The 12,195-nt window shown below is 39.6% G+C and overlaps 2 protein-coding genes across 2 annotated transcripts; both read left to right on the top strand.

The window, feature by feature from the left end:
- The first annotated feature begins 58 nt into the window (after positions 1–58).
- Positions 59–7,904, top strand: LOC116318162 (tudor domain-containing 6-like). Its single transcript, XM_031737107.2, has 4 exons — positions 59–208; positions 2,395–7,496; positions 7,581–7,652; positions 7,806–7,904. Exons 2-3 carry the CDS (start codon positions 2,420–2,422, stop codon positions 7,625–7,627), a joined length of 5,124 nt encoding a protein of 1,707 aa, XP_031592967.1. The 5' UTR covers positions 59–208; positions 2,395–2,419; the 3' UTR covers positions 7,628–7,652; positions 7,806–7,904.
- Positions 7,905–9,321: 1,417 nt separating this feature from the next.
- On the top strand, positions 9,322–12,167 carry LOC116318164 (ankyrin repeat domain-containing protein 66). The gene is made up of 3 exons (XM_031737110.2): positions 9,322–9,484; positions 11,663–11,891; positions 12,002–12,167. The coding sequence occupies exons 1-3, from the start codon at positions 9,346–9,348 to the stop codon at positions 12,147–12,149; spliced, it is 516 nt and encodes a 171-aa protein (XP_031592970.1). The 5' UTR covers positions 9,322–9,345; the 3' UTR covers positions 12,150–12,167.
- Positions 12,168–12,195: the final 28 nt, after the last annotated feature.

Below are 12,195 nucleotides of genomic sequence, written 5' to 3'. Positions count from 1 at the left end.
TATTTTATTTTATTTTATTAAAAAAAAGAAAAGAAAAAGAAAACAACAACAAAAATACAAACACAATGATCTCCGGGAGAATTTTGTGTCATGGCTCATCGAAGCCTTTAAAAAGCGTGAGTACACGCCCCCATGTTCTCCTCCTACCGGATCCCAGTTCAGTTTAACGACAGGAACAAAATGAGACGTGTGGCCTGCAGCAGACGTGGTGAGAAAAAAACCATTAAGCTGAAGATGCGTGTAACACATCTGAAAAAGCACGCAAACTAAACTGTGAAGCGACGGACACTTTTGGTGACAAAAGTCTTAAACTACTCATCATTTTATTTTGCTTGCAATACGCCAGGAAGACCTGAGCAATATATCTCCAGACTTTCTGAAGGTTTTTCAAACGTTTTCTTTGGACACCTGCTGTTTTTTCAGTCAGGAATGTTTTCTTTTTTTCTTGATCTATGAGTCATTCAAGCATTAAAAATAGTCCCGTAACTCAAGCTATGAATCAGTGTTGGCGACACATCATAGACAGCTTAGCAAATAACCAATACTGAATTGTATCTTTAGGCACTTTAGGCGAGTAGATTGTTTATCTTTGCACCAACAAGGTGATTTCCAAAGACCTATTCGCTGAAAACTTAGCATATCTATGCAAGGTCTGCAGTATTTGTTAAAAGATGTTTGTGGCGGACAAAAACGTTTCAGGCTTAAAACTGTCAACAGCAGACAAACAGTATTTGAAGGTTACACATCTAAGTGTTAAGAAAAGAGTGAGGAATCCAAATTTGACATTTTTTGGTTCCAGTGGTTGTACAAAGGAAGTCAGGAGAGAGAGGTACAACAGTGAGTGTCTACAGCCAACTGTAAAACATGTTGAAGCTGTGTCATGGTTTGGGGCTGCATTTCCGCCAGTGGTGCTGGTGGTCTTTTCGCATCAGATTTTGAGCCACCATACAACACCATCTGCGTCTGATTGGCAGCAGCTTTATTTTTAAGCATGACAATGACCCAAACACAGTGCCAGTGCAGGAAAAGCATACCTGGTTAGATATCTTTCACCTGAATACACTTAAGTTATTGGATATATCTTTTAAAAAATGTTGGCATGTTCTGCAGATGGACAGTAGATGGCACCGAATGCCAGTGTTGTGAAATTTAAATGATCTGCTCTCTCATCTGCTCCCGAATGTGTGTCTCCTCATCAGGCTGCCTGAGCTGTCTTTGCTTGTAGTTTTTAATGTGCTAATAATGAGATGGGTTATTAAGTCCTGTGTATTACTACATATTTTGTAGCACGTTTGTTTTGTAAATGAACACCACCAGCCTCACTGCAATCCTCTGGTCTGATTGAAGTTAGATTAAATTGAACATTAGTTGTTAGTAGATCAGTAGGTCAAAAAGAACTCAAACAGCTGCTGCATTTTTCTGAGTGGTTTAAATGGCACAAATTTGTTTCTCTCTATCATCACATTTGTTTTTGTGCATCTGCTTTTATCAGTTTAGTGAGCTGTTAAACAGTCCAACAAGTGAATGTTTTTAAGAAACCTGAGACTCCTCTGCCTTTATGGAATGCATTTCCCTGCAGCACAAGACATACAGACCTGAAGAATAATCCTCTTCTTATAAGAATAAGCAATGAGATAAATGCATAAGTAAAATCGTTGAATGGACATGTGGCCAAATAATCCTGTGGTGTGTTTAACTCTTGGAGGCAACTTTTCCAGTTACTTTAGAAATGACTGCGAAGTCAATACAGATTATATACGTTTTTATTTGGTAATGGTTAGAAAATGACAAAAATTGCTATCTCATGGAAAGCATGCAAAGTGTTACTTTGTTTCTCTGCTAAAAGTTCTTGCATAGATGACTATAACACAAAATGCATGCACCATCATCAAAATGTAAAAGTTGCATTTTGAAAATAAGGAACTATATCGATCCCACAGTACATGGCATTGCAGCAGTCGTGAAGTCGGTTCAGTTTTATTTGTATAAAACTAACTATAATTCAAATCTGTATGCTGTTGAAATCACAATAGCGGTTGCCTTTTCAGCGATTCATATTGGAAGTTTAAGATCCTACAATAATACAGAGAAAACCCCAACAATCAGACGACCCCCTGTGAGCAAGCACTTGGCAACAATGGGAAGGAGAAACTCCATTTTAACAGGAAGAACCTTCCACCATAACCAGGCTTAGGGAGGGGCTGCTATCATTAAATGTAAAGCGCTATACAAATACAGGCCATTTACCATCATTAAATGCAGAGTGGTAGTACCCTAGGCCACACTACAGTTTAAGTACAATTTCAGTGCCTTTAAAAAAAAAAAATAATGGACTGAAGTTTTTTTTTTTTTTTTTCCTTCGGTGGTAACACATTTATCTTTACTATTTTGCAGATATGTTTGATGTCTAAGCTTCACAATGTGTTCAATTCCCGGACTTCCAGCACCAGGAACAGAAATCCCTGTTCTCATCGTGAGGGTGAACCTGAAACCCAACTGTGGTCTTGTGGAATTATGGGTAAACATGGATGATGAGAAGAAACACATTTACGAGCAGATGAGAGAGGAAATTCAGACTCCTCACAGGAAGTTTTCTGGATTAGAAGGGAAACCAGGGGATCTCTGTCTGGTTTGCATCAGCGAAACCTGGCACAGAGCTCGGATCGTATCGATTGAAAGTCAAACATACAATCTTTTTCTAATAGATCAGGGACAGCCCCACATTGCCACAAATGAAGTTTTAGCATGGGCTCAAAATGACAGTTTTCTCCTGCCTCCTGAAATCGAATGTTGCATACTTGCAAATATCTTGTCTCTCGAGAAAAACTTCCCTGATAGAGCGACAAAGTTTTTGATGTCTCTGCCTGGGAAGAAGTTTAAGGGACTCGTTCAATATGTACTGATGCCGGATAGGACAATTCTCCTTGACATACCAGTTGTTTCCAAGCACATGTGCAAGTCTAGAGTTGCAAAGAAGTTCCCAGTGGAGGAATTTAAAAATATTGTACTGAAATGTCTAAATTTACCCAATGATGAGTCTTCTGAGGCCTTTGATGTAACACAGGAACAGAGCCTGAATGTTAGCAGCCAATTTGCTAAACATAACCAATACTTTTACCCAGAGCTGCTTACTGACATTTTGGAAACAGTTTATGTGACTGAGGTAATTGATCCAGAAAATATTTTTTGCCAGCTTCTTATTCTTTCAAAAGCAGTGAAGATATTGTCTGAACAGATGCATCAACACTATGAAGAGCACTCCAATTTTGGAGAGGAACTTCCACAGAGCTGTGGGGATCCATGTGCTGCTAAAGGGACAGATGGCAGATGGCACCGCTCATTACTAAAGCAAAACATTGAGACTTGTGATGGTGCTGTAAAAGTTTTTCATGTGGATGAAGGAAAAAATGCCTTGGTGCCTGTTGAAGACATCAGGCCACTGGCTGGCAAATTCCTGAAAATGCCAGTTATCACATATCGTTGTTCTCTAAATGGAATAAAAGAAAATGGCAGAGAGTGGACTGCAGTCCAGACAGATTTGTTGAAATCACTCCTGCTGAACAAGACTGTGGTGGTGACGTTTGACCACTATGATGCAACTCAAGATGTCTATAATGTTGCACTCTATGCAGCTAATGCTACCTGTGTCAACAGTTCTTTTCTGGAGAAGGCAGACTTTATTCCCCTCTATAAGCATGAGCAGGATTTAATTGTCCAGAATGAATCTATTAACTCATCCTTTCTCAGTTTACTTGAAGATGAACAATGCATGAATTTACAGAACAAAGTCAATGTCATTCCTGATGGTGTACCAGAGGGAACTGCGCCAAGCTCCAAAAACAAAACGGCCAACGGTGGACAAGAGTGTGCATGTCCTTCTTGTAACAGTGACATTTATACGAAAGCAAGCTCTGAACCTGCAGTAGATCGCAATGGGCATACTGCACCAGGTTTATGCGCAGAGTTGCAAAGTGCTTGTCATGACAGTGCATTCGCTGTAGGAAGTAGTGTCAATGTAAAGGTATCTTGCATTGAAAGTCTACAGAAGTTCTGGTGTCAAATGACAGAAAATGAGGACTCCCTCGGATGCCTTATGCAAGATCTGCAAAATCACTGTTCATCCACCCTCTCTCAGCCACTTGTTCAGTCCATCTGCGTTGCCCGTAATCCAGATAATAACATGTGGTACAGAGCAAGGATTGTTGCTAATAGCAACTCACCTGTTGTAGATGTGAGATTTATAGACTATGGTCAAATTAAAAAGGTCCCTCTGCAAGATGTGCACCCCATTGATCCAGCTTTCTTGCGGCTGAGTACTCAGGCTTTCCCATGTTGCTTAGTCAACCTGAAGAGTCCTACTTATCCCGTTACCACTACTTGGAATAGTGATGCCTTAGCAGAGTTTCACAAGTTTGTGGATTTAAGTGCTTTGACAGACGATGGTTTGAAATGCATTGTAAAGGCAGTGGAATCTGATGGAGAAGGTCTGCTGCTTAATATGGTAGATATTCAGACTGCATCTGGTAGTGCATGCGAGCTTCTGGATAAGAAATGTGCACAGTCTGAGGCACATCTGCAATGTCCTCCACAAGTCACATCTGATATGTACAATTACTCCACATATAATATTGAGGTGGGTGGTAAAGAAAATGTGTGGATAACGTCTTCAGAGACTGTCAATCACTTCTACTGCCAACTGGACAGGAATGCCAAATTGTTTGACAAATTGATGGAAAGTGTTGCACAACTCCTTAGCGAGCCACAGCGCTCAGATCAGACTCTTGGACTCAACAGCTTGTGCTTTGCGAGGTACACTGATAATGAGTGGTACAGAGGTCAATTGGTAGAAATAACTCCAAAGCTCAAAGTGCACTTTGTGGACTATGGGGATACTCTTGTAGTCAGTGAAACTGATATCTGTCCCTTTCCCACTGAAGTGAGCGTGGCCAGGTCCTTTCCAGTGCAGGCTATTCCCCTTGGACTGTTTGATGTCCCTGCAGAATTACCCCAGGAAGTCAACCAGTGGTTTGCAGATCGTGTTGTTGGCCGTAGTTTCACCATTTCCGTGGCAAAAGTGGAAAATGGAAAGCGAATTGTTGAACTGTATGATGGCTCAGTGAGTGTGAATATGAAAGTCAGAGAGAGGATGGCTAAAACTAAACAAAACAAAATGACCAATGTCATTCAGCAGACTGACCAGCACCACTTTAACAGCTTGAACGAAGGCTGTTCAGCACAAGAATCAGTGTTGGTGGAGACAGCAGGACAAAATGGAGTCCATGGTAACGATAAGATGTCTGCTGCAGATGATTTAAAACAGAGTTCAAAATTCACAGTTGATGTCGCTTCACCACGGATTGAGCATGCAACAGTTTTGGATGAAGGAACAAAACCCATAATGCATGTCACTCTTGAAGACAAAACTGTGGCAGAGACTTCTGTTCAGATTTGCCACAGTGACTCAGACAAGACACAGCACTCTAATTCTTGCCTTGAGAAAAACTTGACCATCTGCATGTACAATTGGCCAAATATTTCTCAAAAACAGATTGAGGACGTGTACGCTTCCTGCATTGTTGGACCACATTATTTCTGGTGTCAGTACAACACTGAAGATCTCAACATGATATCAAAGCTTGCTCAGGAAACTGGACAAATTCAAGATGCAGTTTTTCCTGAGGTACTGGTGCCTGGAAGTCCATGCCTTGCTCTCTTTTCCAGTGACAACCAGTGGTACAGAGCTCAAGTAATTCAAAAGACTGACAATACACTCAATGTTCTATTTATTGACTACGGAAATGAGTCTGAAGTTAGCATTAAAGATGTGAGGTCAATACCCCAGCATCTGCTGGAGATTCCTCCTCAGGCATTTCTGTGCTTTTTAGATGGCTTTAAGTCTGAAGGCTCCTGGGACGATGACGTGTATGATGACTTCTACAATCTTTTGGTTGATAAGCCACTCAAATTGACAGTCATTAATAAGGAAAAGTATTCAGAGATGGCGGTTCCTCAATATGCAGTAAATATTGAATGTGATAAGATTTTCATCAATAGCTTAGCGCAGAAAAACGGGAAATCACTGTCAGGAGAAAATTCAGAGAATCAGACTGATCAGGCAAAAAGTTTCTCCCAAAGCATTCAAACTGAGAACAACACAACTCATTTTGATGTTGCCAAAGGAAATGACAATCCTTGCATGTACAAAGAGCCACAGCTTTCCCAAAATGATGCAGAGACTGTATATGCTTCTTGCATTGGGGATCCCTTTTACTTCTGGTGCCAATATGCCAACACAGAAGGTCTCCATGAAGTGTCACAGCTTGTTCAGGAAGCAGGAGAGGCACAGAAGGACATGATGCTCCATGAGACTCCTCGTCCAGGGAGTCCATGCCTCGCTGTATATTCCAGTGACAACCAATGGTACAGAGCCCAAGTAATTGAGAAAGCGGACAGTACACTGCATGTTTTGTTCATTGACTATGGAAATGAGTCAGAGATTGACATCAGGAACATCAGATCATTATCCCAGCCTCTGCTGGAAAAGGCTCCTCAGGCCTTTTTGTGCTGCTTAAATGGATTTAAGGAATCCGAGGGCTCTTGGAATGACTCAGTTTACGATGACTTTTACACTCTTTTGATTAATAAACCACTTAATCTCAGAGTAATCAGCATAGGAAACCACTCAGTGGTTGGTGTTCCTCAGTATCATGTTGAAATTGAGTGTGAAGGAGTGGCTGTGAACACACTAATGCAGAAATACTGGAATCCAGTTACAGAAGAATGTGTTGGTGCTGAAAGCCATCAAACAGAAAACCTCCCACAGGCTGGTCAGACTGAACCTGATGTGAATCAAATTTGTGTTGCCGAAGAAAATGTTTTTAAATGCATGTACAAAGAGCCGCAACTTTCCCCAAACGATACAGAGATGGTATATGCATCTTGCATTGTGGGACCACATTTCTTCTGGTGTCAATATGCCAACACAGAGGACCTCTGCAAAGTGTCACAGCTTGCTCAGGAAGCAGGAGAGGCACAGCAGAAACTGTTCCCTGAGACTGCTGGTCCAGGCAGTCCATGCCTCGCTCTGTATTCCGATGACAACCAATGGTACAGAGCCCAGGTTATTGAGAAAGCTGATACTTCACTCCATGTTGTGTTCATTGACTATGGAAACGAGTCTCAAGTTGACATCGGTAATATAAGATCACTGCCTCAGACTCTGTTGGAGAAGGCTCCTCAGGCCTTTTTGTGCTGCTTAAATGAATTTAAGGAGTCTGAGGAGTCTTGGGATGACACAGTTTATGATGAGTTTTTCAACCTTGTGATTAATAAACCACTCAGACTGACCGTAATCAGCATAGGAGACCACTCGGAGATCACTATTCCTCAGTATCACGTTAAAATTGAGTGTGAGGGAGTGGATGTGAACAAGCAAATGCAGAAATACTGGAAAGGAGTGGCCAGAGATGGTGCCTTGGCAGAAAGTGTGGAATCAGGTTAGTAGACTGCTAGTTAGTGTTACTGAAATGACTGAAAGGTCCTTTGCTAGTTTAGTGTATCTTGACTTTTTTTTTCTTCAGTATACCGGGATGAAACCAGTGCCAAGGACAAGACTGACGAGGCTTAAAAGCTGTCAAGTGATACAGCAATCGGTACGTTTAATACATAAAGGTCTCTTTTTGATAAATGCTTCTTTTTTATGTATTATTAATAGCAACTCATAGGTGAATTATCTATCAAAAGTACATTTCCAGAAACGGAGAATTAATGACAGCACTAAAAAAATCTTCCTTTGTTTCTTCCAGCTCTGGGGAAGCCAAAATGTGTCTGATACGTTGTTTCAATATGAAGTAACAATTTGTCTTATTACATTTTTTTTATATTTGTCCCAATAAAGTGTTTACATAGATTAAAGCTGGTTTGTTTATTTATTTTTCATGTTTCTAAACATTTGAACAGATAGTTTTGCAGACTGCATTGGCTGGCAGACTTGCAGCTCCTTAGCATTTGTACTCTGATTAAAAGAACAGTAATGCAGACTTGGAATAAATCTCTACAACCAAATCATCAAGATCAATGTATAAATAAAAGGGATTTAGTCTTAGCTTTTATAGCTTTTAGATTTGTTTGGATTTATTGTTATAACAGGTTATAATATCCTTTATCAGGTCAAGTCTCTAGAGACACATACAGTCATATTTTAGATTTTTGTTTTTTGACAATCCTTAAAGATGGTTTGATTCCTACAGCAGTTTTCACTTTTAATCCAAAATGACTTGCATTTGCTTATAAGAAAGATTTGGGCATTAACAATTGGTGCTGTTTAATTTTTATTTATTTTTTTTCTATGGATATTTATTTGGCATTTCATTTATGAAACAATGGTCACCTTAAGGCACTTTATGTCTTAATGTACAGTCTTGGAGTGGAAAACAATCAGTGCTGGCTCATGGGGTATTATCTAAGTGATTTTTGAGATTGAAACAACTCCTTACAGTTTAAAAAGTTTTAATAGGAACAAACTTTGAGCAGAACCAGGCTCAGAGATGGGGAAGCCATCTGCTGCAACTGTCTGAAGCAAAAAGCAAAGAAAAAGGGCACACAAAGAGAGATGAGACAAAAATCGACTGTGGCATGAACATTAACATTAATGACATGCTGCAGTGGTGTATAAACACCTGGGGAAGAAATGCTCGGTGCATTTAGGAAGCCCCTCCACGTCCAAGCCTTTAATGGCATAACTAGGAGATGTTCAGGCTGAACCAGCCCTAACTATAAGCTTTATCAGAAAGGAAAGATTTAAGCGTAATCTTAAAAGTAGGGAGCATGTCTTCCAAGTCTTGAATCTAGATGAAGGGATACATGTGTGGCAGGTTCAAAATTACTAAAGTTAAAAAAGAAAATGTACTGGGGTAATAAATGTGCTTCATGTAGGCCCGTTAGATCTGGGAATTGTTTGTCAGCAGATGTGGAAAACCAGTATAGAGTCACGAATATGAATAAAATAATGTTGTAACTAATAAAGCAATTAAGAATCTGGCTATATCTGTGAAGCACAGGACACTTAAAATGTTAGCCTGATTTATTTCCACACGAGTAAAAACAGACACAATGTGGATTGTGTTACCTTTATTTACTTGTTATAGCACCTTTCACTTCCTAAGACAGGCTAGCCTTACTTAAATCGTGTCTTTGCTGTTTTTGAATAATAATATATTATTATTAATATATTATATTATTGATAACGATCTAGACACGCCCTGGTTTCCTTTCCGTGTTCTTACCTTCAGGTTAGGAGCCATCTAGTGTTGATCCGTTGCTAGGATCCACTGTTGCTAGGTTAAAATGTCAGAGTTGCACCAAGCTGCAGCAGCAGGCAACTATGATCAAGTTGAGCAGCTTCTGAGGGAAAATAAGTGCAATCCCAACCAGAAAGACATCGACTGGTACAGCAAGACACCTCTCCACTGGGCAGCGGCTAAAGGTAGTTTGTTAAATACGTGAAAATGAGCCGTATCCTTGTCCCCTGGTGACTGCGCAAGTCTTGGGCTCAAATTACCTGTTCGCATTCGCTGTAAAATGAAAATGAAAAATGTGACTAGGCCACGTGTACGCTGTTTATGCAGCATAAATGTTAGTGCCAGTACACTAAACTGCGCTTTATACCGTGCGTAAAAACGATTTAGGCACAAAGTCGGAATTCATGAATATTTTTTAGAGCTGCCTTTTCACTAAATATTTAATACAGTAGACAGCATTCATTAAAAAGACTTTGGAAACAGTTTCTCCTTTAATAGCCATAAAGTTGACGATTTTTCTGTAAAAGCTTGACAAAAATAAGCCCTTTCCTCAATTCTATTGATTCAACATTGAAATCTGACATTACATCAAATGTTTAAACTACATTCATATTGAAACAATATCAGAGTCGGATAAAATATATTTTAAAGTTCAACATTGATGTTGAACATTTATTTTATATCAATTTTTCACCCTCTGTTAAAAGTGAATCAGTGTTGAATTCTGATGATTTTTTTCCATCACTTTTGCATCCTCCGTTAATATTGAAGCAACAATGAAATAATTCTTTAAAAATCAACAGGACTAATACTAAACCACTGCAAATTACCATCAGTATTTAAACCTGTGCGTAAGACAGTTGTGTATGATCTAAAAACAGGATAACCATTATCTGTTAAACATTAATTACAATTTAACATGTCCATAATAATATCCCAATATTATTAAGCATTAGGTTTTATCTTTGCATCAATTAATAACAGTTTATTATATAAAAACATTTTTTTTGTTCAGTGTATTATTTTGAATTCATTTATTCTAATTTGATCCGGAATGGGGCTGGATATTGGGTGTCCTGCACCACCAATCCGATCTGGAGCATATAGGAGCCTTTCCTGCACTTGTTGGGCAAAGGCAAATTCAGAAACTGCATTTACCCCCACCTGCTGAGTCAGGCCATCTGAGACAAAAAACAAAAAGTGAGCCAACATGTGAGCTACAGGCCAACCTTGTAGTTTGCTAAGAATCAGAGTTTTGAGTTGCTGCGTCCAGTACAGTCTCTAAATATTCAACAATGTCTTTTTTGTGCTTGTATGTTAAAACTGTGATTACACACTATAGCCAATATTTTAGATACACCTTTTCAACATCTCGGTTATTGTAATTTCTAATGAGCCAGTCAGATTGCAGAAACGCAGTACTTTTAGGCATGTGCAGCACTGTACAAAAGCCTTGCACTACACCTCATTTCTTTATATTTTGCTTCAAAGGTGCCACACTTGTTCGTAAATTTTTACAGTGACATTGACCTCAGCAATAGTTTTCCAGCCTTTCAACATTAACTGGACATGCTTGGCCTGCTTTTTTTACTCATTTTCAGTCCGGTCCTTGTACCTAAACATTTTTAGAGGAATCAAGGAAAAAATGTGACTGGACTTTTCTTGAAGATGTTTCGCCTCTCATCCGAGAAGCTTGTTCAGTTCTAAGACCAAATGGTGGAGAGTCCCAAGTGCAAGTTGTCCCTTAAGAGGGTCATTGACCCACTATTGATCATGTGTTTCATTACATGAAAGGTGGCTTTTTCACACACACACAATAGACAAAGACGACATCTCCAGAGATTTCAAACATCGAGAGGTCAATTTTCAGATTTTCTGGCTATTTAGGGCGAGGCAAGGTCTCACAATGACTTCACCCAAAACCTCTGCTAATAATGGCCCATACCACTTTTCATACCTTGAAAAAGGGTGTGGGCCATTATTAGCAAAGGTTTTGGGTGAAGCCATTGTGAGACTCTCCACACTGCTGGAGTAAATATACTTTGTTACTGTACTTAAATAGAATTTTCCGTTCTCTGTACTTTACTTGAGTATTTATGACTACCTTTTTACTTTTTCTCCCTATTTTATACACTATACATCCTGAACATCAGTTCAAATGATGCTGAGATTTCCAGCAGACGATCGGTCTATAACAGTAAGGTATCTATATTCCCCAGTAAGAGGACACCAAAACCTTAAGGAGGGTCCCTGAAAACGTTTATAAAACACTCTGCACAATATTGTTTAATTTTCCCAATAGCCCTAATTCATCAAAATAAATATTCTTAACTTGCTCACAAACTAATTATATTTTTCCATAGGACACACAGAAATGGTGAGGATACTTATAAAGCATGGAGCCAGACCGTGCCTGAGGACAGAGTATGGGTGGACCCCTGCCCATTTTGCTGCAGAGTCTGGTCGGCTGGCAGTGCTGCGGTTGCTGCATTCACTCCATGCACCTATTGATAAGGAGGACTGCTGTGGAGACAAGCCAGCGCGTATAGCCGAGATATACGGACACCAAGACTGTGTTAGATTCCTTAAAAAGTATGACATGAAGCCCGGTTCTCAAATTCTTGTACTTTTAATAACAATAAACTATATATAATATAATGCTTGTACATGATTAATATATGGTCTTGTTTTGTGTATTACAGAGCAGAGATAGAGTGCGAGGTTTATCGCAAGCTAGCAGCCCGAGAAGGGGTTTCAGTGGATGACACAGATGAGGAGTGGGCAGAACGGGACAAAGAAAACTTAAAAACTGAAGCAAGATGTGAGCCCAAATCCCATTTACAGAAATAAAATCCTCACGCAGGTTTTCTTCTATCCTTTCAGCTGAGTTTCCCTT

This window comes from Oreochromis aureus, linkage group 19 (assembly GCF_013358895.1).
Source record: "Oreochromis aureus strain Israel breed Guangdong linkage group 19, ZZ_aureus, whole genome shotgun sequence".
NCBI lineage: Eukaryota > Metazoa > Chordata > Actinopteri > Cichliformes > Cichlidae > Oreochromis > Oreochromis aureus.
The sequence above is the reverse complement of the archived record's forward strand: the minus strand, read 5'-3'. Positions and strand labels throughout refer to the sequence as shown.